This window comes from Urocitellus parryii, chromosome 13, assembly GCF_045843805.1.
Source record: "Urocitellus parryii isolate mUroPar1 chromosome 13, mUroPar1.hap1, whole genome shotgun sequence".
Classification (NCBI taxonomy): domain Eukaryota; kingdom Metazoa; phylum Chordata; class Mammalia; order Rodentia; family Sciuridae; genus Urocitellus; species Urocitellus parryii.
Genome location: NC_135543.1, coordinates 26,892,291 through 26,916,877, shown reverse-complemented (window position 1 = coordinate 26,916,877; position 24,587 = coordinate 26,892,291). Strand labels below are relative to the sequence as shown.

The 24,587-nt window shown below is 47.1% G+C and overlaps 1 protein-coding gene across 1 annotated transcript in view; it reads left to right on the top strand.

Moving 5' to 3' along the window:
- Positions 1 to 21,169, top strand: part of Ark2c (arkadia (RNF111) C-terminal like ring finger ubiquitin ligase 2C) — a 107,335-nt gene extending 86,166 nt beyond the window's left edge. The window contains exons 2-8 of the mRNA XM_077792368.1: positions 527 to 842; positions 2,433 to 2,543; positions 9,832 to 9,961; positions 10,773 to 10,877; positions 11,153 to 11,248; positions 14,201 to 14,307; positions 14,798 to 21,169. Of these exons, the coding sequence (XP_077648494.1) occupies positions 527 to 842; positions 2,433 to 2,543; positions 9,832 to 9,961; positions 10,773 to 10,877; positions 11,153 to 11,248; positions 14,201 to 14,307; positions 14,798 to 14,915 (983 nt within the window). The 3' untranslated portion in view covers positions 14,916 to 21,169. The remainder of the gene's footprint in view (positions 1 to 526; positions 843 to 2,432; positions 2,544 to 9,831; positions 9,962 to 10,772; positions 10,878 to 11,152; positions 11,249 to 14,200; positions 14,308 to 14,797) is intronic.
- The last annotated feature ends 3,418 nt before the right edge of the window (positions 21,170 to 24,587 follow it).

Sequence of the window (24,587 nt, the reverse complement as noted above, 5' to 3'; positions counted from 1 at the left end):
GCAGCTTCTGGTTGCTTCCTCTGTGGAAATTAGGACTTCCTCTTGGTTGGGTCTTGGCTAGCCAAGGCTTTAGTGAAGTTCAGAGCTTGGCTAGGCTGCCCTACATTTTTTTTCTATGTGACATCTATTTTAAAAAGCTTCAGCCAATGAGATTGCATGGGAAAAGTCTAATTCCAGAAAGCCAAACCGCAGCTAGGGATCTTAAAAACCCTTTAACAAGTGTGTTATTTATAAGTAGGATGCTCACCTATTTATTTAAATACACATTCTTCCCCCCTCCAGCACAACATGCAGAGCCTTTACTTGGTGGCATTAAAGATGACCATTTTGTATAAAGGCGATGGGATTGCTGTGTTCTAAGGGTCTTGAGTTTCACCAGCTCCAGGCTGGCCCCGGTGTTGATCCTTGGGACCCCGTTCTTTTCCTGTGTAGGCGGAGTCAGGAGCATGCGTCCGTCCACCCCCTAGAGGTGGACAAGTCACCTCACCTCTCGGACCCTCTGACTTCTCTGTCTTTGCCTCCCCAGGTGCCCCCTTTCAAAGGTCTCAGCATCCTCACGCTACCTCCTGCCGCCACTTCCATCTCGGCCCTCCGCAGCCACAGCAGCTCGCCCCAGACTTCCCGCTGGCCCACCCCGTGCAGTCGCAGCCGGGCCTCAGCGCCCACATGGCCCCGGCCCACCAGCACAGCGGCGCCCTCCACCAGTCGCTGACCCCGCTGCCCACCCTGCAGTTCCAGGACGTCACAGGTCCCTCCTTCCTACCTCAGGCCCTGCACCAGCAATACCTCCTGCAGCAGCAGCTCCTGGAAGCCCAGCACCGCAGGCTGGTCTCGCACCCCAGGTGGGCTACCTGGAGAGGGGGCGGGGCCAGTGAAAAGGGTAGGGAGAGGGCAGGGCCAAAGGCAAGGACTCTGGCTTCTTCCCGCCAAACTGGGCCTGTAGTCACCAGGAGACGGTGCAGGAGGTAGCTTTTGCTTCAGTTGGTGACATTCATTTCAGGCAGTGGGCACTACTGTGACCCTAGTATGTGTCCCTGTCACATCATCCAGGTGCAGGGTTGGGGGTTGGGTAACTAGCAGTCCATGATGCTCACAGTGGACCTTTTGCCCATGTGGGAGGACCCCTGAGTCTCCCGATCAACCGATTCTAACACCCAAGAACTATAAAGAATACCAAAGGATGTTGGTTCCAGCTCTGCCTTCAAAAGCCATGGTCTAGTCAAAGAGTCCAGTTATATACCATGAAAGAGCTGGAGAGGAAATTTAGTCAACACCAATCAAACGGGTCTGAAGTAGCTGTGGGGACCTGGGCAAATCACCTCACCTCTCTGACCCTCAAATTGCTAAGAAAAAGAATTGGATTACCATAATGGTTCTCAAATTTTTGGTTCTCCAAACTGTTTTTACATTCTTAAAAATTAATGACTTTAAAGAACTTGTGTTTATGTAGGTTAGAATGTTGATGCTTCCCATTTTAGAAATTTAAAAATTATTTAGGAACTCATGTAAAAACAACAACAAACTATGTTAAACCAATAAAGTATTTTTATTAAAAATGACTATATATAAATTTAGTGAGAAGAATGAGTTTTTTAAAAATGTATTTGAAAATCTCTTTAATGTTCAGCTTAGTAGAAAACAGTTGTGTCTTTGTGTTTATTTCAGCACTAAATCTTGCAGAAACACATGCACAAAGTTTCTAGGAAACCCCAGTGTTCACCTGTGAGAAAATAAGGATGAAAAGGCAAATAACATCATAGTCTTGTTAGGAATATTGTTTTGAGCTCTTGAACCACTGGAAGGGGTTCGGGGACCCCCAAGGGTGCTGGGGCACTTTGAGAGCCACAGGACTGCATGATCGCTAAAGCCCTAAGCTTCCACGGCCACAGGGTTTGGGGTGCCTGGGACAACAGGTGAGCGTTGAAGGGGTCAGGAAGGAGAGGTCACCATGATCTGGGGTGTTCTGGAAAGCCTTCCTGGTGGAGGCAGGCTTTGACTTGGGCCGTGAACACTGGAAGAGTATGGAGAAGGAAGAAGAGAAGAAGAACATGGTGGGAACAGAGGAGAGGAGGAGACGGCTAACAGGAGAGGGTTCTGTATGTTTGAAGATGGTCCATTAGGGACAGAGCAGGAGCAACAGAAAAGGCTGAGGAGGTGACAGTTTGAGGGGGGCCAGGTGGTCTACTGCAGACACACCTAGAGAGAGATGTCAATTTAGTGGGCAGCCTGGAGACAGCTGGAATGTCAGAGTCACCAACTCCTGAGCCTCTGGGAAGGAGAAGGTGGAGCCCACTGCCCTGTGGGCTGTAGGCTCAGTGGGTGGTTGGAGGAGTGGGGCATCCTCAGGTTGGCCGGGTCACTTAGAGCTCCTGGGAGCTGGGCTGGCTGAGGCAGCCCTTGACACCTTGGGACCCCTTTCTTTTCCTGTGTAGGCGGAGTCAGGAGCGTGTGTCCGTCCATCCCCACCGCCTCCACCCCAGCTTCGACTTCGGCCACCAACTGCAGACACCTCAGCCCAGGTATTTGGCTGAGGGCACTGACTGGTGAGTCTCTGGGGTCCCAGGGGAGGGAAGAAGGTGGGTCTTGCCAGGTCCAGGGATTTTTTGTTTTCCTTCACTTTGAATGATGTAGGAAGCCTTGTCCTTAGTCCCCAGCCTTTGCGCCTGTTCCCAGCCACTCTCATGGCCAGATGGCTTCACCTGGGCCTTGTTCCAGCAATTAGCTCAGATGTAACTGGGCACCACCATGTGTCCAGCCTGGGGCCCAGGGTTCATGGTCCTGCAGGGGACGGGGAGTCAGGGATGCAAAACATTTCCCAAGTTCAGAGGAGCTATGAACTAGTGATCCCTGGGAGAAACACAGGAAGAACAATTCCAAGGAGGTGAGGGAGTTGAGGAAGGCTTCCTGGAGGGGGTGGTGGAGGAGTGGGATGGAGATGGTGTTGGAGTGGTGTTGAGGGATGGAGATAGCTGGCCACCTTGGAGGTAAAGGTGGGGAGAAAGCTGAGAGTTTGGGTTTTGTTGAGTCTCAAGGCAGAGGGCGCCTGTGAAGTCTTCCCATCATTTCCTGCACTTGGCACAGAGGCCTTTGTTGTCCTGGGATGTAGGGTTGTTTGGTTTTGGATCCTGGGCCCCACCCAGCTCTCTGTTTCTAGCTCAAAAGAGGGCTCATCTTAACTAGGGTCTGATTAGAACCCTCAAATACTTTTAAAAGATGTGCAGTTTGCTGAGGATTTTGAGGTAAAGAGCATCACGTCTGCAATGTATTTCTAAAGAGTTCAGTTTAAAAAATTGTCTCTCCACAGAGGTGTGTGGGTGTGTATGTATATTAATGTGTTATATATGTGCATATATACGTAATTCTGTATGTATGTGGACATATATTATATATGTATATAACACACACACACACACACACACACACACACACACACACATATATATATATATATATATATATATATAGAGAGAGAGAGAGAGAGAGAGAGAGAGAGAGAGAGACACAGAGGGAAATAAAAATACAGTAAAGTAGTAAGATGGTAACATTTGAAGAATCTGGGTTGAGGGTATTCAGGAATTCTTTGTTTTTCTTGCAACTGTTAGGTGAAAAATGTATTTTAAAACCAGTAAAAATAAAAATAATCCCTTAATGGAAAGAATGGACTCTTTTTAAAATGGATGTGCCATTGTGTCATTTTCTAGCCATCTGGTCAGGCAACTGGCTTAGTTAAGGGTGGCTTTGGGAGTCCCTTCCATGACACCTAGGAATGATTCAAAAGGGCAGTTCTGATTGGTTGAATGCCAGGGGCACTTCTGAGTGCAGTGAAGAGTTGGTTCAGCACGTTCTGTCGTCCCCAGTCCTCTGCTTATTCTCAGGTACACTCTCTGCTAAATTGAACAATCCCTTAAAAGATAGATTACATTGCTGCCAACCTTAACCCAGCCTTTTTCTAATTAGCAGATTCAAATTAGGAAGATTTAATTGCGGTTTGAATTAAATTCCGTCCCTCAGCAGTGAAGTCAATTCAATTTGATTCCATTCAGCACACATGGAGCTCCTTTGCATACGGCTGAGTAATTTGAATACACACACGGGGTCCAATGAAGCATGTGAGATTGGACAGGTGATAGGAAGGGATTGTCCTGGTCAAATGTCAGGAGGAACAGTGCAGGTGTTAGCTTGTCCCCTGGCTTACTTTCTTGAGCCAAATTTTCTCTTCCTTCTTGGCCCCTGCTGTCCAAAGAAACAAAGCTGGTCCATGTCTCAGAGTTCTACCTGGGTCTATCCCTGAGCCCCCTCTGCCTATCCAGCCCTCACTTCCCAGGTAGAAAGCTGTTTCCAGTGCAGCAGGGGCAGTTTCTCCTCCCTTATAATGAGCTCTGCTCCAGCAAGGGCTGGCCTAGCAGTGCTCAGGGATGTTTTGTAATTGTGATCATGCTAACTGCATCCCAACCCTCTTTCCCAGAGAGGCCTCTTCTGCCAGGAGATGGGAGCCTGGTAATTGGATTACAGGAAATGCATTGTAGGAGGGGCTACTCTCACCCTCTGCAAGGAGCCTCTGGGGGACGGGGTAGTATGTCTGCAGCAGCCCCCTCCCCCTTTTCTTTACAGAACTATCAAAAAACATTGAATTCTGCCCTAGGTCATTTGGGAATTCTGCAGCAGGCCTTGTCTAGCCCCAGGTTTAAGGCTGCCCCAGACTTTTGCCCTTATTTGGAATATCTTTGCTTTCCTGGAGCAGCTTCTTCAGCTGGGCATCTTGGCCTGAGCTCTGGTGGGAGCAGCAGCTCTTTGGAGATGAATCTCAAAAATTCCCCATCTCTTTGCCTTGTCCAATAACCTGACCCTGACCTTGAACCACAGCCCCGTTTCCCCAGTGTCCCCATCCTAGTCACTCTCCTTCTCTCAGTCCTGGCTTCTCAATCCCAACTCTGACCTTGCAACTCATAGACCAAAGTCTGCTCCTCATGGTCCTAGCCCTGTCTAGGCAGAGGTCTACAGGGACATGGGACCTGTGAGCAGAGGGTGGGAGGAGCATGAGAGCCTCCCTTGCCCATAGGCAGCCCTGACTTAGCTAAGTCTCCAGAGCTCTTGTAGCCTGAAGTCACCCACAGATGGTGCTGGCATTTTGAAGTCCAGCTTCCTGAAGAGAACCCGAGGGTCTGCATAGCAACCAGGGCATGCCATGTTTTAAGAAAATTGACAGAGAAAACTAAGATTGAGCTGTTTGTTTAGACACAAATGAAAAACAAATGCATGGAGACCAAGTCCACATACACACAAAAAATCTCTAAAACGTGGTTCTGGGTTAACTCTGTGACTTTAGGCGCATGGGATATTCCTAGGACACCCGCAACCAAAAAACAGCCAATCAACCAACCAACTAAACAAAAGTCAAGAACCTCAGTTAACAGTTTCTTATTGGCTGTGGCAACAGCAGAAAATGAGAAGCCCTGCTTCTTTAGGAACTGATACCTCCTAGGACAAGTTCCCATCTAGACTGCTTAAGGGCTGGGGAAACTGTGCCCAGCTGACCAAGCCCTTGTCCAGGAATGTCTTTTCTAATGGCTCTATTGTTCTTTTCTTCTTATTTGTATCTTCTTAAGGTGGAATCTGAAGTAATGATTTGGCTCTTTCTTCTTTTCTAATATAAGCATATAAAGCTATGAATTTTTCTTTAAGGACTAGGAATTTCCTAATATCTAGGATGATTTATTTTTTTGACAAATCTTTATAGACAGCATATAGTTAGCTACTGTTTTCCAGTTGACAATCTCTGTTTGTTAAGGGGAATGTTTACATTTAATAAAATTACCTTTGTGGTTGGGATTAAATACACCATCTTACTCTTCGTTTTCTATTTGCCCATTTTAAAATTATTATTTCCTACTCCATGTCTTCTCTTTCATTGGTTGAGTATTTTTAGGGTTAAATATTGGCCTCATAGTCATATCATTTTATTTTGTTATTATATTTTGTGAACATACTTGGCTTACAATATGCATATTTAGTTTTTTACTTTATCTAAAATAGAATTATACTGTTTTGTATCTACTATAAAACTCTTACAACAGTATACTTTCATTATCCCTTTCCCATCCGTGTTATTCCTTTTGTAGATTTTATCCATACATATGTTATAACCCCTATAATACATTGCTAGGATTTTTGCTTTAAACCAGGAGTTCAGCAAACTCTGACTTGAAGGTCCAGTCTGGCCCACACCTTGTTTTGTTTTGTAAATAAAGTTTTATTGGAACACAGTTACACCTATTTGTTTACATGCATTTTTGTGGCTGCTTTTGAACGACAATACACATTTGGAGTAGTTGTGGCAGAGAAAGTAATGTCCTTGAACCCTAAAATACTGTCTCTAATCCTTTACAAAAAAAAAATTGCCTATTTTTGCTCTTCAAAGAAAAGTTTTTAAATGGAGAAAAATCCCCCACACAATTGTCATCTCTGACATTCTTTATTCCTTTGTATAGATTTACGTTTCTATCTGGTATTGTTTTTCTTCTGTCCATAGATCCTTCTTGAATATTTCTAGTGCAGGTCTACCGGTAGGGCGTTCTCTCAAATTCTGTTTGTCTGAAAATGTCTTATTTCACCTTCATTTTGAAGGATGTTTTTTGCTGGGTTTTCTAGGTTTGTTTGTTTGTTTTCTTTCAGGAGATTACAGATGTTATTTCATTGTCTTCTGGCTTTGTTTGTTTCTAGTTTATGATAATGAAAAGTTTATGATAATTCTTATCCACTTTCTTCTGTGTCTAATAGGTCTTTTTCCTTGGGTTGGTTTATTTATTTATATATTTGAGATAGGGCCTTACTCTGTTGCCCAGCATGGTCTTGAACTCCTAGGCTCAAGCTTCCCAAGTGGCTCACCACTTGGTCTGGCTCCGGTTTAAATTTTTTATCTTCACTAATGTTTTCTAGGAATTTGATTATTATGTGCCTTAAGGTGATTTTGTTTGTGTTATTCTGCTCAAAGTCTATTGAACTCTTTGAATCTATGAATTCATCAGATTTGGAATTTTTCAGTCAGTTTTTCTCTAAAATACATTTTTAAAAATCCTTTACCTTCCATCTTCTCCCTTTGAATTTTACCAACCACTGAGTATTGTCACTGAGAGTGTTAATGTTTCAGTCTTTTTTTTTTTTTTTTTTTTGCTTGTGTGCTTTGTTTGAGAATATTTTTATCACTGTCTCTAAGTCACTAATCTTTTGTTCTACGGTATCTAACCTGCTGTTAATGCAACCCAGGGAATTTTCTATTTCAAATGTTGCATTTTTTGTCTTTGGACGTTCTATTTAGGTCATTTCCCTCCACATTCCATTTTTCTCTTCCCTGTGTGTATGTTTTCATTTACAATTTAAATATGATTAGAATAGCTATTTGAGAATCTTTGTTTGCTGTGTCACCATCTTTGTCATTTCTGTGTCTTGGAGGTGTTTCTGTGGCTTCATTTTTTCATCTGATTATGAGACATGTTATTCTCATTTTCAGCATGTCCAATAATTTTCTATTGAATGATGGACATGATGAATTATACATTGTTGAGTTACTGGATTTGTTTTCTTCATTTGGAGAGTGTTGGACTTTGTTCTGGTGAGCAATACTTGCAGTTCATTTTGATCTTTTGGATGCTTGATAAGTCTTATTACAGGAGCTCTAGAATATGCCTAGATCAGAGAGTTCTCAAGACTTTCCCTAAAAAAGCTTATCCACAAGTTTCAAAGGCCATCTGGGTCTCCATTGTATGCCCTGAGTGATTCACAGGACTCTGTGCTGATGTGTTAGGACTTGAATGCTTCCCAACCCTGTTGAACTCCTGGGAAGTATTCCTTATTTCTTTTTGTTCCATGTGCGCTCTTTGTTCAACCTGATGGGGGTCTGTGCCACATGTACATTATCTTAGTATTCAACAAGGACTCAAATAAAGACTCTCTGTAGCTTTCTGGAGCTCCTCCTCTCCAAAACACTCTCCCTGAAATAGGATCTCTGATCCTCAACTCATGGAGACCACCATGCTCTGCTTAGGGTTCCCTTCCCTTCTCACTGTCTAGAGGCACCTTCATGTGAAAAGGTAGGGAGGTGGCAGGGCTCACCTTGTTTTCCTTCTTCTGGGGATCACTGCTCTGCGCTGTATGTTGCAAGTGTCTGAAAACAGATTGCATATATCCTGTCTGGTTTTCTAGTGGTTTACAATAGGAGGGTGCATCTGATTCCTGCTACCCTCACCTATGGCTGGAAACAGAAATTTCTTTAATGACTGTCTTTCTCTCTCTCTCTGTCTGTCTGTCTAGATAGATAGATAGATAGATAGATAGATAGACAGATAGAGATATTTAATGCTTTCATTGGAGAAAACAGGCTGTTCTTCCTGGAGAGTTTCCCCTTCTCTGGATTTTGCTGGTACTCTCTAGAGGTGTCACTTAAGATGTCCCCCAGTTTCCTATAGCCCCTATACATGGGAACCTAGGTCAAGGCTTCGGCAGATACGTGTTTGACTCTTATTTCTTAGCGATACTTTGCGGGGAGGTAGTGTGGTCTTTCCGCCAGAAGGCACCTGTCTCTTCTTTTGTGATGTTAGCAGTAATTGAAGATCTTTGCCTGGATCTTTTGTTTCTTCAGGGGTGGAAAATGGTGGCAAATAATTCAATCATTCCTTATTCATTTATTTGCTGGGAAACTTTTATTAAGGGAAATTTTCCCTCCTCAACTATTCGATTACCCTGAAGTACACTTATTAAGGGGAAAACAAGATAAATGTTTGGTTCTTCCTTTTATTTACTAGTTTCCTAAGTGACGAGTTGGTTCCTTAGCATCCTTCAAAGAGTATCAGTTTTCTTCAGCATCATTTAGTCCTATGGATTCAAATCTGTTTGGGGGTCTTCCATACCTTTTACAATTATAATTTTTTTGTTGCTGTTGTTGTTGTTTTTCTTTTGGGGTACCAGGGAGTGAACTCAGGGCACTCGACCACTGAGTCACATCCCCTGCCCTGTTTTGTATTTTGTTTAGAGACAGGGTCTCACTGAATTGCTTCTCGCCTTGCTTTTGCTGAGGCTGGCTTTGAACCTGCGATCCTCCTGTGTCAGTCTCAGCTTACAGGCCTGTGCTACTGGCTCAGCTATAGGTATTGATATACAAATGATCCTGACTTGGGGCCCCTGGGAGCTTCTTCTGGATGATTCATGAATCCTTTTGCCACGACCCTGGTGCCTTTTGATAGCTTTCTTGCCTTCAGTTATGACAAAAATGTTTTTGTCTCATTTTACATATTTTCTCCATAGACTTGAAATAAAACATAATTCAAATTAGACATTAGTTCCTCTTGAGTGTAAGTAATTAACCATGTTTAAGTGAAATGAGTTTCCTGTGCTTTTAGGGAGCAGAAGGCAATGGGCTAGGATAGCTTTTCTGACTGCAGAGCGAGCTGTAGAGATTCCTCTTTCGTTGTTTTCTCAAAGTGGTAAAAATACGGCTGGCGGCTGTCCTTGCCTCCCCTGGACCTTGTCCTTTCTTTGCTGTGTATTCCTGACACTCTCTGCATTTGGATTTTTCTTTCAATATTTCTCTTAGGGAAGAGTTTAGTGAGGGGTAGGAGGATGGGGACCTCATTTCAAGGTTTACAGGGCCTGGGCTGCTCCAGACCCCTCAGGACTGGCAGATCCCCTGGACCTAGTTTCTCCTTCTAAAGAGGGGAGGAGAGCTGGGTGATGGGGAGCTCTGAGCCACCCTGGTCGAGTGCTACTTGGTTTGATGACCCTCATGGAACCTGACGGTGCCTCACCCAACCCGTGCTGACCGAGGCTGTGTCCCTGTAGGGATCTCAGTGTGGACGCTGGCTTGAGTCCTGCTCAGTTCCAGGTGCGGCCCCTCCCGCAGCACTATCAGCATTACCTAGCCACTCCGCGAATGCACCACTTTCCCAGGAACTCCTCCTCCACGCAGATGGTGAGTGCAAGGTCCCGTGGAAATGAACTCTCTTGCTGCCCCCTGGGTGCCGCTGCTGGGCTGTCCCTGCTTCCTGGTGCCCTGGTGGTCTGCAGGGGAACACCTGGGGCCACAAGCAAGGACGGATTCTGACCCTCATAGGACCTCATTTAATTTCTTGTGGCCCTATCTCCCTGGGTTTGGTTTTTACCTGTCTGTGAAATGGGAATGTGGGTGCCTGCCCTGCCCTGTCTCCCAGAGCTGGCATGAGGCTCAAGACAGATCCTGGAGGAAACCCTCAGCCTGGCTTGCTGGTCCAGCTCTGCCTTCCTCCTTAGGCCGGCCTTCTTGTGACTGCAGAGTACTAAACGCTGCAGAGGGTCAGGTTGGGTCTGGGGTTGCAGACTGCAGGGAATGAAAGTAAAGACACCCCACCGAGCAGCAAGACTGATGGAACCCCGTTTCCAGACAGCTCCACATTGCTTCTTCCCACCCCTGCCTCTGTCACTGAACCACCTAGCTGAACCAAGATGAATAGTCTCTAAAGTCCGTGGCAACTCTGGGATTCCATGGCTTGTATGGTGTGTCTTGTGAAGATTTCATTGTGAGCCATGAAATGGGTGGCCAGTCAGGGTGAGTTGTCACTTTATTGATTGAGCTGGTCTGGGCCCAGATTTGCAACTTGATGAGGTGAGAGAGACACAAAAGCAGGAGGGACAGCCCTGCCACCAGCTCATGGCATCTCAGGGCTGTGCTGGCCATCAGGATTGGGATGGGCTCATGGAGAAGCTGGAATACTTTGCTCTGACTTAGCCATTTTGTCCCCCTACAGGTCGTCCATGAAATCCGAAACTATCCTTACCCCCAGCTTCACTTCCTCGCACTCCAGGGGCTAAATCCCAGCAGACACACTTCTGCCGTGCGGGAGAGCTATGAGGTTAGTCGCTGCGTCTGGTGCCAACTACCATTGATGCCCTTACCATCCATCGTCCCCTTACCATCCATCCTCCTGGTGGTAGGTAGGTCATGGATGGAGGAGGCCCCAGGAGAGAGCAAGGAGAGATACTGCAGCCTTCAGCACCAGACAAGTACTTCTCGATGGCTCTGTGAACACTTCCCACTAACATCTTCCGGTGCCTCTTCCTCATCCTGTGTGGGTCTGTGTGTGCTTCTAGGTGCTGAGTCCACCTATCTGTGCTTTCCTCTTTACAGGAGCTGCTGCAGCTGGAGGACAGGTTGGGAAACGTGACCCGGGGAGCTGTGCAGAACACCATTGAGAGGTTCACCTTCCCCCACAAGTACAAGAAGGTGGGGCTGCCAGCAGGCCAGCCTGCGTGGTCCGGGCTGGGAGGGGTTTGCCAGAGGATCCACTCAATGCTGGCCTGGTTGTCCAGTGGGGGTGCAGTTCAAAATCCAGAAGCCCTTGCTTTCGTTAGGCGCTCTGAAGTTTAGGTGTCAGTGCTGAAGACCCTGGATGTTGGCATAAGCATCTTCTCACAGTAGCATCTGGTTTGTTCATGAACAAATTCAACCATATTTATTGAGTGCCTACTATGTGTCAGGCACTGGAAGGTGTATTAATAAGGGATGTGACAGTATTTCAGTGACTAAGGGTCTCATCTCCGTGGAGAAAGCGGTCCTTCTCTGGAGAGAGGACTTTGAATTACTGGAGAAAGTGGAGGAGAATGAGTGGCATTTGGGGAGCCCAGAGCAGTGTGTGTTCCTGGCACGGGGTGTTCATTTTTGCCAGGGTGACATACCTCACCTGCTATCATTTTAACAGAGCACAAGGAAAGAGTGAAAGAATAGCAGAGAATGAAAAGAGAAAAGGGATTGAATCAGTGAGACAGAGGTTCAGGTAAAATTATGGGAGACAGTAAATTAATCAGGACAATAAAGGGAGAATCAAAAGAATAAAATGTTATTAAAAAAAGTAAGAAGAAGTAAAAAAGAGAAATAACAAAGTTTAGGATCCAAATAAAATGCCAAAATAAACAAACAAAAAACACTTTTAGAAACTCAGATTCAGAGTAAAATAATATAAAACAGTATATTTTAAAATAGTAATAATGTGAGAACAAAAAATATAGAAAACATAAACAATCATGAGAGAAAAATATGGAAGGAATGGGAACTAGGAAAAGACATAAAACCAATGTGTAGAATTAAAAATAGAGAACATCAGAATTAAAAGGAAATGTTAATAAAAGGAAAGGGTAAGGGTGAAAAGGATTAAATAAACACTGAAATAAATAAATGCTGAAAAAAGTTAAAGGTGAAAGTTAGGTAGAGAGTCTGGCACAGTGACACATGACTGAGATCCCAGCAACTCAGGAGGCTGCAGCAAGAGGATCTCAAGTTGGAGGCCAGCCTCAGCAACTTAGGGAGAGCCTAAGGAACTTAGCAAGATCCTGTCTCAAAATAAAACAGTGGTGAGACACCCTGGGTTCACTCTCTCCCCTCCTCTCCCCAAAATGTTATGTACATAATAAAGAGCAAACAAAAACCAGAATACCCCCCCCCCCGCAAAAAAAAAGATTAAGAATAGGAAATAAGATTGGAAAGGGAAGACTAGTCTAAAGAAGTAAAGATTAGCCACAGCAGGGCCTGGGGATGTGGCTCAAGCGGTAGCGCGCTCGCCTGGCATGCATGCGGCCCGGGTTCGATCCTCAGCACCACATACCAACAAAGATGTTGTGTCCACCGAGAACTAAAAAATAAATATTAAAAAATTCTCTCTCTCCCTCTCTCTCTAAAAAAAAATAATCTTAAAAAAAAAAGATTAACCACAGCAAATCAGAGTAATATTTAAGGTAAAATTAATACTTAATTTAATAATCTATTAAACTATAAAAAGGGAATCATGAAAATCCACAGAGAACAGCAGAAAATAAGCATGTAATAATAATAATAATAATATTAAGGCTTCGTAGCATGGTTTTTTGACATCTCTAGATGTCCAAAAGACATGGGTCCTGCAAACAGCTGGACCCATAAGCAAGCAGATCATCATGATTCTATTCATATTCAAGTTCCACACAAATGTATGCTACAATGGCTGTAATTCTGACGAGGGGAAACCTACCTTGGAAGCCCAGCCTGGTTTGCAGGGGCTGTATAGAAGACAAAGAGGCTGAAAGCAGAAGCAATAGAGTTTCTCATGTATCCCAGCAAAGGCACAGGATTTCCCAGACTAAATTAAAATGAGGAGCTCCAGAACTTAGGACCATGGACTGGAATAGGGGGACCTGACATTTAGGCTTGGCCCCAAGGTCCTTTTCTGGATGGTCTTTGTCTTAGGACTCCAGATTTTTATTTTTATAAAATGTCCTTTAAGTGTGCTTATCGTTTTCTTCCTATGGTTATCATCAGACTATTTCACATTAGAGCAAAGAGATGGGAACGTGGAAGGTGGGCTGATTCCATTCACTAGATTCCCTCTTCCCCCAAATATTGATTAAGAGCAATGCTATGCCTTGAACTTGGTTAAATGAAGGTGGATATATAAAAAAGGGTAAGCTGTTGTCCACACCATCTGAGAATTTGGAACTTTCTAAAGAGTGAAAAACTGTTTTCAAATAATTAGTGAAGAATTGAAAATAGGAATATTAAAGTCAACAAGTATGCATAGCGTGCCTGCATGATGTCAAATCTTGTCTTAAAGCTAGTGCCTTCTCTAAGGGAACATTCTGGATGGGAAGATAAATCAATAACACAAAATAGCTGGTAACAGTGTGGTACTAATTACAGGAGTTAATCCTGGGGGTGGCATTTTATCCTCGTCTGTAATGAGAGCAGACCTGAAGGGACGACGGTAAAGAATGACTGGATGAGTGGATGAATGACTGAGCGCAGGAATGAATCACGCTGAACCCGAAGGTAGAGGGGAAGCCCGGAGGCAGGATTCCACACTGGACAAGGTGTGAGAAGTGGATAGTAACAGCAGAACAGAGTCAGGAAGCTGCTAGGCAGGAGCTGTACCTTTGCAAAGGGTCAATTCATTAGGAACCTGATCCCTTTCCCAACCTGGGCTCCTTGATAGTACCTGGGAGGGTGAAGTCCACTTGGCCTCTTCCTCACGTGGCTCGCACCCTCTCTCTCTATTGCAGCACGTGGGAGGAGATAGGGAAGAAAACTTAAAAAGAGACTTACCCCCCAGGAAGAGGGGGCTGCAAGGGGGAGGAGGCTGTGGGTAAAGGCCAACGGCCACCAGGTGAGTCGGCCCCAGGTAACAGATGCTCCTCTCTTTGCTTGTCATAGAGAAGACCCCAGGATGGCAAGGGCAAGAAGGATGAGGGCGAGGAGTCCGACACAGATGAGAAATGCACAATTTGTCTGTCTATGCTGGAAGATGGAGAAGACGTGAGGTAGGAGGCCCCTTTGATTCTCTCTCCCTCCTGTCACAGGCATTGGTGAGCGGCCACCACGCTGTGTCTGGGGTGAGGGTGCTTCTTTGCAGGTGCATGTGAGTGTGCCAGGTGTGCTCTAGTGTGCTTCGGAACTGCACTGGGAGGGTGGGGCATGGAATGTTCTAGATGTGTTGACAGAGGGTGAGGATGCATGGAGGGAAAGTGTAGGAGAACGGTGCCACGTTTGGCCTGGGGATGGTCTGGGGCCACATCGTGGCTTTGCTTTGGGCTTCATGGAGGAGGGCCTGAGGCTCCCTTCCTGTCACGGCTTCCTAACTTAGCCACAGCCCCACTCTGGGGCAGGGCTCCTGCAAGGCTCCCCCTTTGGCAATTACCTAGTGGTCCTAGGCGTGTCTCCAGGTCCCCTCAACATCCCTCACATCACTTCCTGCTGCAGCTGTTCCCCTCACCCCCACGCTGGTCACCTGGCTTTCCTCCTCTCTTCCAGACGCCTACCCTGTATGCATCTCTTCCACCAACTCTGCGTGGACCAGTGGCTCGCCATGAGCAAGAAATGCCCCATCTGCCGAGTGGACATTGAGACACAACTGGGAGCTGACAGCTGAGGGAGGAGTTAGCCAGTGGACGCCCCATTTCCTTCACCAGGTCCCCCCACGGCCATAGCCCTTGCAGCCAAACTTTGCCTTCTGAGCCATTTGACGTAGAGGAGAAGCCTGCAAGCACATTTCGTGGAAAGAGGAGTTGGTGGTATCCGAGTCCGAGGGAGAGGAGGGGGTGGGGGAGGACCCACCCATCCAGAGTGGCCACTGCCCCCATCCGCCTTGCTGCGCAGGAGGGAGGGAGCTGGCCGTGCCCAGAGCAGGGCGGGAGTGGGGGGCCCACGCTGTGGAGAACCCAGATGTGATCCGAGGGTACTAGCTGATAGACCGGCCCCTCAATCCTGTCCTTCGAAGGATTGTACATATACCTCTCGACCACGTAGAAACCATGTAGGGGTCTCTAGCTATTTCTGTGGATGGCAGCCGGAGCATGTTAGCTTAAGAAAAATGTCGTGTGTGGTGCTCTAGTCATCTTGTGGTGGACATGTCGCTATTGCCCAACTTGCACCAAATGTTTCTCATTGAGTTTCTTGTTTTGGTGCCTGACTGAACCAACCAACGACAGCCCCAATCTTCCCGTCTTTATGAGAGAAAGGAAAAAGGAATCAAAGGTGAAAAGAAAAAAAAAAAGAAAGAAAGAAAAAAAAGCCAAATCCTGTTTACGGTGGAAAAGGATGACTTTTTTTTTTCACCCAGTTGGGAGGTGGGAGGGGGGTTCTCGTTCTGTTGTTTTTGTTTTCTCCTTGGCTTTTGATTTTCTCATGTTTACAGTGCACGGAGTGTGGAAGGGGCATCCGGGCAGGGGAGGACTGGACAAAGAGCAGATGGGGGTCTTCGAGGGGTTTCCCAGGGGTTCAGGCCAGATGAGGAAGGTAGAGCCCAGCAGGGGAAGGGGGTGAGTCTGTCCTGAGGGAGGGCTTCCAGTTCTAGGGCTCACCTCTTAGCCTGGCCATCCCTGCCCTCCCGGCATGCCACACTGAACCAGCGTGGACTTGACCTCCAGTTACGGCGGCCTCAGTGTTTCCCGGGACAGGGGGCCCCTGCTCACTCCAGCTTCTTTCTTTAGATTAGGCTCTTGTCCTGTCACAAAGAGGCAATGTAGCCACTGCCTCCCTATGCAAAAAATTAACCAGATGATGCAGATCAAATAGCATAGGCAATGGACACTTGACCTTGGCCAAAACGCTCCCAGCTAGCATAGCACCCAGAGCTAAGGTCAAGCACCGTGGACCTGAGGAGGAACTTGAGCTTTCTTTGGGATGTTTCAAGTCCTGATCTCTTCCTCAGAGATGGCCCTGGCTCTGAGACCACTTTGGCTGGGTGTGGGAGGTCCTATGTCCCTAACCTCTGGCTCCTTCTCTGAATCTTAGATAACCGTGGGCAAGCCCCTTTCTTCCTCTGTGCCTCAGTTTCCTTCTCCTTCCAGTGGGGAGAAACAACAGTGTATCCCCTTTCCACTCCCTCTACCTCACCTAGATGTCCTGAGGATTAATATCTCTGTCCACCATCTTCTGCATTCTCTTTTCTCTCCTGGGAACTTCTTAGGGTTTGGGGTTGGGGGTGCCAGAAGAGACAGATCTGGAAGCTCCAAGTGACCTCCCAGTGGTCTTTGTGCATCATCCCACAATTTTTCTGACCCCTCCCAAAGGAACAGAGAGATAGGAGGATAGAAGACTAGAGATGGGGAAATCCATCAAATTCCAACCCAACCCCAACTCTCTATCCATATGTGGAAAACACCAGATCTGTTGGAATTCTGTGACTTTCCTCTGCCCCTCCTCCTCCTCCTTCCCCGCCCCTCCCCCTTCTCCTCATTTGCACTGCTTTCAAAGCCTCCCTCACCTCAACCCCTAGCCCAGTCTCAATGCCCTCATATTAAAAAGACTAAGGGACAGGACACTCGTCACATAAATGAAGAAATTCCATGCAGTTAAGGATATTTGAATCTATGTTGCTGCTGTCAGGGGTAACTGGACCAGTGGGTGACAATGACAGGGAGACTGATTTTAGCTTGAGGTAGAACCTTCTAACACCATTGCACCACCTGGAGCAAAGGCTACTCTGGACACCCCGGGACAGAGTTGGGGAAGCAGCTCCCTAGGGATGTCACTCCAGAATCTTATCCAGACAAAGGTCTCTCCCAGCACCAATCTTCTGGTGTCCCATACAATCTCTGTTGAGTGCCTACCGGTGCAGGTGCTGGGAAAGATGAGAGCTAAGAAGACAACGTCCCTGCCTGAAGGAGCTTACAGTCGAAGACCAGACAGGACACGTCCAATAGTGCAAGAAACAGTGAAGAGTTCAAGATTCAGGGTCAGCAGTGATGGGCACTGGGTCATCCGGGGCAGTGATTGCAGTGTGTGAAGTGTCTCCAGGACAAGGCTGGACATCCCACTGGTGGGGAAGGACACTGGAGATACTGCTTACTCATAGCCACAGGGAGTTGGGAATTTTCTCCCCTCCTCCCCAATGCCTGGGTCAAAACCAAGAATTCATCAGAAGGCGGCTCTGGAATGGAGATCACCAGGGTGGACTGGGTAGGGTAGGCGAGTCCTCTCCTGGGTCAGTCTTTTCTTCTTTCCCTGAGGCTGATCTGGAAGGCCAGCAGGGGAAGGGAGTCTGTGGGGGAACTGGGGTTGAAGTAGAGCTCATATTCCAGGTTCTAGTCCTGGCTCCTCACTGATAAACTGGTTGATGCTGGAACCCTCCTCCTGTGTCTCTCTGCACCTGTTTCCCCAGTTATGACACAGGAGAGTTGGAGTGGATGCTTGCTAGAATTTCTCCCAACACTCACATTCTATGATCCCCCAACATCAACACATCATTCAAGTCAGAGCTGTGTGCTGACCGGGCCATTGAAAAGGACTTCTGCAGGCATGAACATTCTTTTCAGAGGCTGAGGGTACACACGTTGAGTAAGAGACTGGGACCTGGTCCCCTCCTCCCTCCTATTCTCTGCAGGCTCTCCAAGCGCCCCAGGCTACAGGGACTGGGCTGGGGAGGGAGTCGATCCTGAAGCTCCCTCCCCTCCCTGTCTCTCTGGGATCCTTGTATCCTGCAGGTAGGGACAGGAGAGAGGGGACAGCCACTCTGACCCTCCTGGCTCCTGTTTCCTTAGCAGAGAAGCCAATTGGGTGAGAAGAGCAGGTGCCAGCTTCTGCTCCCTTGAGCGCCCCCCCAATCCCAGCTGGCCCGGGAGCCTGGGAAGAGCGGAGAGGAGGCAGGTTCAGGCCTCAGCATCTCACACCCACCACCTCCAGGAGGGAGACACCTATAGTCCTCCTGCTCAACTCAAGGGACTCAGACCCTTTCCTGACTGAGACGCATGAGTGCCTTCTGGGGCAAGAGCAGCCCCAGGGTTCAAGTTGGGCCTCCAAACCGCAGCCATGGCTGCAGCGGGTCCACCGAGGACACTAATCAATCAACCCAACGCCACGAGCCGCTGGGCGCAGCAGAGGGTGGGCAGGGGCCACAGTGTCCTCCACCCAGCCAGGACCCCCGGCCCTGTCGCCCTCGCCCACCACCTGTGGCGGGACTCAGGCTCTCTTCTGCAAAGGCTCTCAGCCTCCGAGCAAGTATTCTTAACTCTTTACGCCTAACGAACAAGCACAGTTTTTTCAATGGTGAAGAAAAAGCACCAGATTTTTTTTTTCTCCCCCTGAAGAAATCCCCAAGCCCCCCGCCCGCTGGCGGGACCAACACTCCCCGTGTGGGGCTGTAGCAACGTCTGTCAGGTCCCCTCGTGTTTCATCTCCTGCGCGCGTAGAGCAAATGCTAGAGCGATTTCAGCTGATAGAAAAACAAAAATGAAAAAAAAAAAAAAAACAAAAAAAAAAAACATGGCACGTTGCTAGTTTACAGGGTTTTGTGAGTTTAAATGCCTTATATTTAACAATCATAATTTATGACTAACTTGTAGATATCGTGGGTTCTTATTTAATTATTTTTATAGTTGTTTTGCATTTTTAATTATAATTTATTTATTTAGAAAGGATACTAATTTTTTTTATTACTCCTATTACCTCATTTCGGCGTTGTTTTTGGGAGTGGAATGCTTTGCATGCATTGGTACGATGACAAACAACTACGAATACAAAAAAAAAAAAATTTAAATAAAATTCCGCGAACTTTATTTCGTCCAAACTATCAGGGTGTGTGATTGCAAGCTGTCCTACTGTGGTGCTGGCCTCTTTGGATACATTCCATACGAAATGCAAACCTTTGATTCTGTATGCTGTGACTTAGTGAAAAACTCCAATATAGTGACTGTATTTAGCACATATATAAATATAATTTGCACTCGTCAGCAGACTGGGGTAATCCTTTCACTTGCTACCCTTGGCACCCTCGCCCCGACCCCTTCACCCCTGTAATTAACCTGCTTTTCTTTCTTCCTTCCCGCTTCTTACAGCCTCAGTCCACCCAGGCTTCCACCCCTGAAGGAGGTCTCTGGGCTCTAGAGGTCCCTGTCTTCACTTGGGCTCCACCTTTCTAAGGTTCCAGAATTGGAGCCCTTGGGACATTGCCAGCAGGAGTGTAAGAAAACTGAAAGTCTGACTGATTACAGGAGCCTGGATGGGGGGCCAGGAGGCTTGGGTTTTCAGATCAGCTCCATTGTGGTCTTCCCTGTGACTGTGAGCCAGTCCTTGACCTCCCCAAGTCAGTTTTTCTGTGCTAGGGAAGGGAGGTGAAAGGGGGGGCATCTCTAGGATGCCTCTGATTCAGATAGAATATGATGCAGATCTGGGGATGGGGGACCTATCTCGCCCTCTCAGGAAAAAAGGAAAAGAGAAATATGGAGGGAAGGAAAGGAAAGAAAAGGAGAAGAGAGGGAACGGATGGAGGATTTAGCCCGTAGATTTGCCCAGAGCAGAGGTCCACAAAGGTTTCTGTCCTTTTAAGTGCAACATCCGGAGGGCGACAGGGAGGTAAATTAGGTGGACACATTCCTGGATATGGGACCTGGCCTTTCACGAAGTTTAGCAGGTCATTGGGAGAGTAAGCTAAAGTCCATGCCCTGTTAGGTTTAGGGATGTGATAGGTAGAAGTCCCAGACTCTGGTGTTGGGGGTTGGCACTCCTGTCCTGAAATCTCTAGGAGCCTTTGTGACTGGGACATCACTCACCAACAACTGCCTGGGACACAGTTTGGACTGTGGTCTCTCCTCCCAGTATCTCCCCTGGGCCTGCCCCTGGACCATGGGTGTGGGCAGGAGGCTGCTATGGAGGATAAGGGGTGGGACTCTAGGGTCACTGCCCCAGAGAGAAGGGATGGGAGGGAGGCCTGGGGAAACAATGGCATCAACAGCTGGCACAGTGCTGAGCCCAGGTGTCTTTGAGCCAAAAGGGGAGAGGAGGCCCAGGCCCCCGGGAGCAGCCTTTGAGTGGGCTGGCACCTGCCCCACGCCCTTCCTCTCTCTCTCTCGTCCTCCTCTTCCTTTCCAGCTTGCCTTCCCTCTTGGCTCTTGCCATCACTGCCTTTGCCTGGTGGGGACTCCACCCTCCACAAGAGGCCCCATGGGGATGGACGGTGCTGACATCGGGGAGGAAGTGGACACCTAGAGTTGCCACCCTGTCTGGCTAGGCTTGCCCAAGTGGCCAGGTGGGGCATGGCCGCTAAACCCATCTCTGCTCTGGTCTGGGGACGGGATCCCTTCCTGGGGCTTCTTGCCTGCTGCTGCCCAGCTTGCCCTCGGCCTCCACTCTGGAGCCTTGCTTTGCTTGGACACAGCCTGTGGAGTCCCCCATCACGCTGGTGGGTGTACGACCACCATGCTGTCGGGCCTGGCAGACACTGCCCTGGCAGGGCTCCCGGATGGGCATGCCTTACGCTGCTCCTCGGGCACCGAGTGAACAGGGCCTTGTGCCCTGGCTGGCCTGTGCCCCAATCTCAAGCCTCCCCTACCACCCCCACCCCTCTTCCACCCCTGGCAATGGATGTGGCTAATTTCTCAGCTCTGGAGCCAGCCACACCAGGGGGTGATTTGGTTGCCCCTGGTAAGTGAAAGGATTATCCTCAGTGTTGATTGTCCTTTTTTGTAATCCTCCTGCTGTTCTGTTCTGTTGTGCTGTGCAACATTTTGCTACATAGACTATTTTATAGCAGAAAGCTAGAAGAATATTTATTATGAATATTAAAGCAATAGTGCATCAATGAAAAGGCGAAGACATTAGGAATTGTGTAAATGCTTAGATTCACTTTTGGTGGATTTTTTGTACTTTATTTATAACTAATAAAAATGAACTGCATTGCTAACTACACCTTACTCGTGCTGGCTCTTTATTTCTACGCATACCCAGGTCACATCCAAAGGAAGCCTTCGCCCGAGATATGAGGTGGCAGCAATGATCTGGCTCCCATCAAATTGCCAGATCCTCTTTGTCATCCCTCTTCAACCGTCCCCTCCCCCCTCCCCCTCCCCCTTGTCCTCCTTCTTCTCCACCCCCACCCTTCCTCCTCCTTCATGTCTCTTATCTATTTCTACCATAGTTTGGATCTGCAATGTCCTCCAAAGGCCCATGTGCTGAAGGCTTGGTCCCCAGCTTGGTGCTATTTGGGGGTAGTGGAACCTTTGAGAAGTGGGACCATTGGAGGAAGCTGGTCACTGGGGGTGTGACCTTGAAAGGGATTTGGGGACCACAACACTTTTTGCTTCTCAGCCACCATGAGGTGAGCAGCTCCCTATGCCACACTCTCCTACCATAGTGCTCTGCCTCCCCACAGGCCCCAAAGCAACAGGGCAACCAAATACGGACTGAAACTGCCAAACCTACGAGCCAAAATAAACCTTTCCTCCTAATAAGTTGATTATCTCAGGCTCTGCATCACAGTGATTGAAAGTCACCTTTAAAAAAATTAGTTATACATGATAGCAGAATGCATTTTGACTTATCGTACACAAATGGAGCACAACTTTTCATTTTTCTGGTTGTATATGATGTAGAGTCACACCATTCGTGCAATCATACGTGTATCTAGGGTAATGATATTGTCTCATTCCACCATCTTTCCTACCCCATGCCTCTTCTCTCTCTCCTCCCTCCCTTTTGCCCAATCCAAAGTTCCTCCATTCTTCCCATGCTCCCCACCCCCCATTACAGATCAGCATCCACTAATCAAAAAAAAAACATTTGGCCTTCGGTTTGGGGGGATTGGCTTACTTCACTTAGCATGATATTCTCCAACTCCATCCATTTACCTGCAAATGCCATAATTTTATTCTCTTTTAATGCTGAGTAATATTCCATTGTATATATGTACCACAGTTTCTTTATCCATTCATCTATTGACGGGCATCTAGGTTCGGGAAAGTCACTATTTTTATCTTTTATTTATCTCTCAAAGAATCTGTCCTATGATTGTGGATCAATCAACTAATTGACCAGTTTCCTAAGCTTTAGTTATGAATCTTCCAGGGTGTTGAGTTATCATTTTTGATCAACTTTCAAATGTAAGCTCTTGCTGTTTGAACTGGAGGGCTCCTTGCTTTCTCCATAGGAGAGAGGGAACTTGACTCCAACAGTTGGTGTGGATTTTGGTACCCTGGTAGGAGCCCAGGCTCATGGATTCTGTACGCTTCAGAGTCTGTTCTCAGTGAACTGAAAAATTGCTTTCTTTTATAAGCTGCAAACAGAACCCATATCAATGAACTTTTTTTTTAAAGCAATAGGCAGTATCTTTTTTAAAGTAGTTTTAGGTTTGTGGAAAAAAATGAATGCAGAACATAGAGAATTTCTATTGCTGTCTCCCTACCACCCCCAGGTCACCCTATTGTTAACATCTTGCATTTATGTGATACATTTCTTATAATTGATGAGTCAATATTGATACATTACTATTAAATTCCACAGTTTACAACATGTTAATGAGCCATGTAAATTCCTGATTCATATTCAGTGAGATGAGATGAACCACAAAACTGTGTAGCTTTGCATACATTTCTATCTATGATTCTTTGGATCCATGAACCAAAGAATTTTTGTTTTTGTTGTTGTTGTTGTTGTTGTTTTGTTTTTCAGTACCGGGAATTGAATCCAAGGCCTCATATCATCTAGGCAAATGCTCTACTATTGAGCTACACTCTCAGCCCTTTTCATCCTTTATTTTGAGGCAGGGTCTTGCTAATTTCCAGTGCTGGTCTCGAACTTTCCATCCTCCTGCCTCAGCCTCCCAAGTCTCTGGGGTTATAGGCGTGTGCCATGGTGCCTGGGCAAACCAGGTTTCTGAGTCCTTGCTTTCCCAGTCAGCTCCATGGGAGCGTGGGGAAAAACGCTGTACTTCCCCAGAGTGTTAGTCAGCCTTTTGTCACTGTGACCAAAATACTTGACACAACAGTTTGAAGGAGGAAAGGCTTATTTTGGTTCATGACTTCAGAGGTTCAGTCCGTGGCCAGCCAATTCCATAGCTCTGCGCCTGAGGTGAGGCAGAACATCCTGGCAGAAAAGCGTGACAGAAGAAAGCTGCTCATGGCAGCTGGAAAGCAGAGGACAGGAAAGGGCCTGAGAGAAAATACACCCTGCCCAGGCGTGCCCCAGGGCCTAGGTTGCTCGGCCATGCCTCACCTCTCCAGTAATGCATTCAGCCATCCATGGGTGAATCCACTGAGGAGCTCCGAGTCCTCCTGATTGAATCACTTCCCAAAAGCCCTGCCTCTGAATTCAGGAGTCCTTGGGGAACATTCCAGAGCCAAACCATAACACCTGGCTGGACCCATGTAGATGGAAGGCAAGGCCCAGCTCTGCAATTCACAGGTCTCTAGGTACGGGCTCTGCCTCCCTTAGTGTCCCTTGGTCCCTTGGCTGTGTTTACATTTACAGCCTGGGAGCAAAGGCCTGGGCTACTTTCAGGGTAGGGGACTCAGGGCGTAGCTTCTTTTTTTGGGTCTTGCACCTGTGTAGCTCATGAGAAAATCCTCAGCCTTCCTAGTCTCAGCCCTCCTCCCCCTCCCCCTTCCCACTGCACTCCCAGGAGGAAAGAAATTGCTCAGATAACATCTGCATTGTTTTCTGCCAGGCCCTGAGACCCCTGGTCACCATCAGGATCTCCCAAACTAAGTTGGAGAGGAATCTGTCCTCAGCTGGCCCCCAGTCCCCCACCTGCACCCACCCAAAGCACCACCCACCACTGAAGCATCACTCCTGCTGTGGCTCTCTGCTCTTCCCCATCCCCCATTCCCTGGGAAGCCTCTCCCCTCACAGGCCTTCTGTGGCCTGGAGTTTTCTGGTCCCTATCCCTTCAGCACTCAGTCACGTGTCATTTAAACCTAGGAGAATGTGTCTTCACCTCCTCTTGCCCTACACAGAGTGTCCTTCTCTCCCGACAGGGTCTTATTCCCATAACCAGCGGGGCAGCCATTCCTCCCTCTGTTTTACACTGTGTGTTGAGCTTCCATCTTTATACCATTTGATGGAAAGCCTTGCCCTTCCTATTGGCTTCCTGTTATCTGTGTGACTTTGGGCAAATTACTTAAACTGTCTGTGCTTTGGTTTCTTCATCTATAAAATGGGAATAATTCATAGTATCTGACCCATAGGCTTTGTTTTGTTTGTTTTTAAACAATGAGGATTTCATGAATTATCTGTGTGAAGCACTTAACACATGTCTGGAATAGACTAAGCACTATGTAAATTTTACTGATGATGATGATGATGATTTATTTTTTTAAAAAATCCCTGCCTC